At 35.9% G+C, this 6,000-nt stretch overlaps 1 protein-coding gene across 4 annotated transcripts in view; it reads left to right on the forward strand.

Moving 5' to 3' along the window:
- Positions 1 to 5,561, forward strand: part of RIN2 (Ras and Rab interactor 2) — a 78,388-nt gene extending 72,827 nt beyond the window's left edge. For all 4 annotated transcript variants that reach the window (XM_087961075.1, XM_087961078.1, XM_087961077.1 and 1 more), the window contains 2 exons: positions 2,568 to 2,731; positions 3,436 to 5,561. In XM_087961075.1, the coding sequence (XP_087817201.1) occupies positions 2,568 to 2,731; positions 3,436 to 3,756 (485 nt within the window). In that variant the 3' untranslated portion in view covers positions 3,757 to 5,561. The remainder of the gene's footprint in view (positions 1 to 2,567; positions 2,732 to 3,435) is intronic.
- The last annotated feature ends 439 nt before the right edge of the window (positions 5,562 to 6,000 follow it).

The raw sequence follows: 6,000 nt of genomic DNA on the forward strand, positions 1-6,000 counted from the left end.
AGCTAGACCAAACCTTCTCACAGTTCAAGCCCCCATGTTAGACCAATGCTTAGGGGAAAGCTAGGTCTTCATATATCTCCCAAAGTCTAAAAAAGTAGGGGATCCCACTGATTTCTGGTGGGAGATTGTTCCAAAGGCCTGGGGCAGCCACTGAGAAGACATGCCTCCAAGTTAAATTGCAGCATTGAAGGAGGGAACTGGAACATACTCACCCTATCTAATCTAGTGGGATGAACAGATATCCTTGGGAGAGGTAGTCCCACAAGTAACCCAAGCCAATTGTTCATATCCCATGCAGAGATTCTTCTTACTCTCCCCAATGTGTGTGAACTCCAGGCAGAACACACAAATGTCCTAAGTTATGCCTCCCCAACAATGTGCTGCATTCATGTTCTTGCAGCCCTGTCACAGGCATTATTATATTCCCTGAGTGGATTTTTGCATATAGGCACAACTGGTCCTGTGCAGAGATTTTCTCCCAGTCTACATGCAGATTCTATTGATTTAATACTTGATTTGGAGTTCCCTGGTCTCAGGAAAAGATACAGCTGCTTTAAAGTGAAAAGGAGGGCTGAGAGAAACGGCAGAGAAGAGTTTCTAATTTAGGATGATCTCAGTCATAGCTGGGTCTTTGAACCAGTGCATTGTATTAGTGTCTTCCAACAGTGAGGCTGCTACTTCTTTTACTGCTTTTTCAGCTTTTTGTATGTTACCCTTTAGATATACAGGTCGATGATTTTGTCAGAACAGGCATGTTGTGAGAAAGAAACATGAGTAGTGTCTCTCTCCAGTCTGTATTAATGTAGACAAAACCGTATTTGTCTTAGCATGTGCATAACCTCTAGGAGAAAACCATATAAACATATAAAACCCTATTCTCTATAAATATATGTTTACTCTTCTGTTGGGAATAAGTAGCATTCAAGTAATTGCAAGCATTTTCAGGAGATACTTGCATTTTAAATAGGGCCTAGAGTATGTCTTCCATTCTAAGGAACTATTTCTTTAGATTTCTACGCTTTCCATGATTTGATCCAGCATGAGTCTGGAACAGAGAAAAACATTCCAGAGACTCTTTCCCTCCAGTCCCAAGACAGATGAAAAGAAAAGAATGCCAAAGCAGTTAAATCTGGAAAGAAACTTCTCTTTCCCGGGGAGAAAACAAAAACAACTTCGACTCAGCTGCTTGCCAAGAGGCTGGATTTGCTACTCTTTCAGTCTTTCTCTCTCCCAAAACCTTGGTGGCTGAGGAGAGGCAGGCATAATTCTCTTTCTGTTGAAAGAGCACCATACTTAGAGGGGTTGAGAGAAATGACCCCAAACTCCAGTCACTTGATAATTCCTGAGGACATTCCTCAGGGCTACACCTTCAGCTGCACACAAACGTATGTGTGAATGCATACAGTAGCACGTATATGCACGTGGATATATTACTCTTGCACATATACATCCTCTCTCTCCCCCACAGATTGCTATGTTTTGTTCCCAATATGGTTTGTAGTGCTTTTTAACCTTTCTCATTTAGAAAGAAAAGATCTGATTCATCTCTTTTACTTCCCCCCACTCTAATTTTTTTTTCTTTTTGGCTTTGAAACAGTCTTTAAAAATGCTACTGCCTTAGATAAATCAATTCAGTTTTCTAGACAGCAGTTTGAGAAGCGCCGTTGCCTTCTTCCTAGAGCTTAGAGCAAGGGTCTTCAAATGTTTAAGACTTGTGGACTTCAACTTCCAGAATTCCTGAGCTAACATGACTGGAAGAGGAATTCTGGGAGCTGAAGTCCACAAGTCTTAAAGCTGTCAAGTTTGAAGACCCCTGGCTTAGAGGGAGTGACTGTCCCAAAGTTATCCAGCTACCTTTCATACTGAAGGAGAGACTTAGAGCTCAAGTTCCACCATTCCTAGTCCAGCATCTTAATCACTAAATCGATCTGGTTTTACTCCTAGCGAAATTCAAACTGATCAAGTGAAAAGCAAGCTCCCACCACACTCTGCCAGAGACTTTATGTGGGTCATAGACTCTCAATTTAGTCATCCCTGCTTTTAAGTGATAATGTAAAGCTTCTGATTTACCTGCTGTATTTGTGCATAGCTAACAATAGATGAAGATAGAAACTAAAGGAACAGAAAAGTTTTAATTCGCCATTGGCATAACTATTTTGAAGCCTCCTTTTTGTAAAGATCTTTTTCTATGTGAGCATTTCTGCTGCAAAACTTCTCTCCTTTGTAGAAGATTTAAACATGTATCTTCGGTATTCGTGACATTTCAACAGATCTCTTAAACCTCGCTAGAGTCTAAATAAATAATATACTATTATTTTTTACAGTGCTGTGCTATAGTGGAAAACATAGTAGATAAATACCCAATAAAGAGGACTCCTCACTGAGAATCCCTAACAGATTTCTGAGAAATCTCAGGACTCTGACAGGTTTCCAAATAACTGCCAAATTATTTTATTTCAGTTTCTTCCAAATTAATATTTCATGGAAATTATGGATATGGTTTAGATTTATTCCTTCACATGTAACCAATTCATTAATAATGACTTCTCTCCTTGTAATTTTCACAGGAGGCTACTATTTGACAAGTGCATATGGAGCACTGTCCTTAATTAAGAATTTCCAAGAAGAGCAAGCAGCCAGGCTGTTGTGTTCAGAGGCCAGAAATACTCTCAGGCAGTGGCATAAGCGGAGAACAACAAACAGAACAATCCCATCTGTTGATGATTTTCAGGTATCATTTATGTTTCCCAGAAAATGATATTTTCCTGTTTAGGACAAGATAGAAGATTGGTGTTATAGAGCGCAGAGCACAGTACAGATTATTTCCTCTGGCTGACGTTAGTTAAGCAACCCTTCCTTTGAAAAAATCAAATACAACATATCAGTTACATTCAGAATTAAAAATGGGGAGAAAGATTTCACTCAACTTACAAAAAACATACAAGAGATGCATGTGGTCTTATCCTAAGTCTTGGCCTAATGACTGCAACTAGGACTATCAAAACCGCCAATACCAAGGAGTGAGATCATGTGATATTTTTCTTATTAACCACATTGCACACTGATGGAAATTTCAGTCCCAGTTAGGGCTGTTAAGTGAGGATTACCTGTATTATAAGGGCAAATTGTATTCTAGCATGCATACTTTGCATTTCTTTCCTCACTTCTTTATCAACTCCTTCCTTCCACCTCTTTTTTTTTTTTCCTGAACCCAACATATGTTCCCTCAGAGTCTTTGCAATGCTCATTTGCATATTAATATTATGCAACACCACTCTGAATAATATCTTCCTACTTTGATGATGATGATAGTGATGACAATGACAACAACAACAATAATAATACCCTTGTTTGTACTGGTGCAAAATGCAGCATTGGATGCTTTGTTCCCGAGTATACATTTTAATTTTTTCCATATATTTTCCCCCTCCCCAGAACTACCTACGAGTTGCATTCCAGGAAATCAACAGTGGCTGCACAGGAAAAACATTGCTAGTGAAGCCATATATTACTACAGAAGATGTGTGTCAGCTCTGTGCTGAGAAGTTTAAAGTGGATAATCCTGAGAACTTTAGCCTGTTTCTTTTTATTGATGACACTTGGCAACAACTGACAGAAGATACCTATCCCCAAAAAATCAAAGCTGAACTGCACAGTCGACCACAGCCTCAGGTCTTCCATTTTGTGTATAAACGCATCAACAGTGATCCTTATGGGGCAATATTCCAGAATGACAACCGTGACCAAAATACATAAAGATAATTATTTTAATTGTTATATAAACTGACTGGGAGTTGAAATTAAATGATCATATTCTCTAAACCCTACTGATTAGTACAAGTATGAATGATGAATTACCATCAGTGATTATACATAGTCTACAAAAAATATCGTGATCCAGCTTTACGGGCTCTTTGAAAGCAAAATATAGCATTCACCAATTGTAACCTGGCACTGTGGCTTCTCAGATGTTCTGCAGTGCCATCATTTGCAGATCTGTAGAGGGTTTTATTCATATCTTTATTTTATGCATTATTTTCCATTGCATATGCAGTGGATCCAACTTCTTTTAAACTAACTGTTAGGTTGACCATTTAATCAGTGTATAAATGCATTATTTTCCGATGCAGAGCATCAGTAAAAATATGGATAACTGCCTTTTTTACAAATAGTTGCTTTATTATTATTTTATTGAAAGCAACTTTTTATATATATATTTCAAGAAATTTTATAGCAGTTGCAGGTAAACTGTCATGTTTGTAAAGTATTTTTTTAATGATAAAATATTCTATAATTATGCATGTGATTTTAACACAAAATAGAAAATAAATCTCTTGCTGGTTTTAGAGTAAGTGATGTTTTTTATTTAATTATGTATTCATATCTAGCTTTCTAAAATGTCAAACCATATTTTAAAAAATGATTTTGTAAGCAGCTTATTTTCACAATTGGTTATTCAGACTTCAGTTATAAGATGGTTATGTCCGACAGTCATGTTTTTGGAAAAGATGGATATATCAGTTAGGTTTGTCAAAAAAAGAGAGTAGGTTTGGTTTAAGAATCACATATATTAGGGAAGAAGAAAATTGAAGAAACTACTTGGATAAGTAGTGAAACCTTTCAAACTAAAAAAGAAAAGAAGTCCATTTGCCATGACTCAACTTCCAGGCATAGAGTAGGGAAATGTTGAGAATCAGTAGAGTTTTTTTGGTCTTTATTTATTTTCTTTTTCTCCTGAGTAGCTCAATACATATTTGCAGAATTGTGTTTTAGTTTTCAGGACAGTCTGTCACTATATCAAACATATTGTGAAACTATATTTCGTCTGACGTATAAGACTTCTTCTAAAACATGAAGAAATTTGTGAACTAATCATTTTTATTTTTAAAACAGTATGGCTGTAGAAATACCGCTTAGACATCTGTTGTGTTAAAGACAGCAGGAAAATAAGTTGATCAGTTAAAGGTTTTGTCAAAATTCAGAAGCAAGCACCACTATTAAAACTGTAAATTTTGCTTTCAGTAGGAATTTTGGTAGAAATTGTACTCTTCTACTTAAATATATGAGTGAAGAATTTGCATTAATCTGTACATTCAGCAGATTTACCAAGGTAAGAGGTGACAGAACAGTAAACACTCTTTCAGCTTACATTTGTGTATGTCATCTGTTTTTAAAACATTTTCTTTAAGTTCCCAAACTACACAAATTCTGTCCGTTCATAACTAGCAAGGTTCCACACACACCCATAGGCAAAATCAACTGCAGTGTAAAATTTGTGGGGGAACAACTTTGTCCCTGCAGCAATTAAATTGTTGAAGGCTAAAGTTCTTGGCCTGAGGCTGTATGAATGTCAGATGTGTAGTATTTACAAAAAGTTTTTATTCCTTGAATGAATATAAACAAAATTCTTAAAATAAATACCACATACCTACCTCACAAGGTTGTGATTATGGGGAAAATCAGAGGAGGAAGAAGTGTTATGAATGTTTGTCACCTTACTTATAAATATAAAGGGATAAAAAAATCTAATCACAAAATAAAAATAAATATCCCTTACTCAATTTCTCGTTTCATTTGTTAACAAAAAGATCTAACTTTTAAGGTTTGAAACTGAATGTATCACAATAACAGTCAGAAAGCAACTGCTGAAGTGTAAAATTATGACTTCTTCAGGAAGCAAAGAATCACAGAGATTAAACAGTTGGCATTCAGTGAGAAAAGTTTCAAATAAGAGATAATAGTAAGAGATAAACATGGGCAAGATTTTGAATCACTTTCTTTAAAAAAAAGTGATGCCTCATTTTCTATGTAAAAAAAGAGAACAACTTGCTGCATTTGGAAGATAAATTTTCCTAACTAGGCAATTTAATATTTAAATGCATGCCAGAACAATGACATTAAAACTCTTTTAAGTGTGACAATCCAGCACTTACATAATAAATTACTGAAAATGCTGAATTATATATCTCCATTTGTAAAAACAAACAAACAAAAAACCCT

The sequence above is a fragment of the Notechis scutatus genome, chromosome 3 (assembly GCF_049901735.1).
Source record: "Notechis scutatus isolate UNSWTSFEM ecotype Mainland chromosome 3, rNotScu1.2, whole genome shotgun sequence".
Lineage (NCBI taxonomy): Eukaryota > Metazoa > Chordata > Lepidosauria > Squamata > Elapidae > Notechis > Notechis scutatus.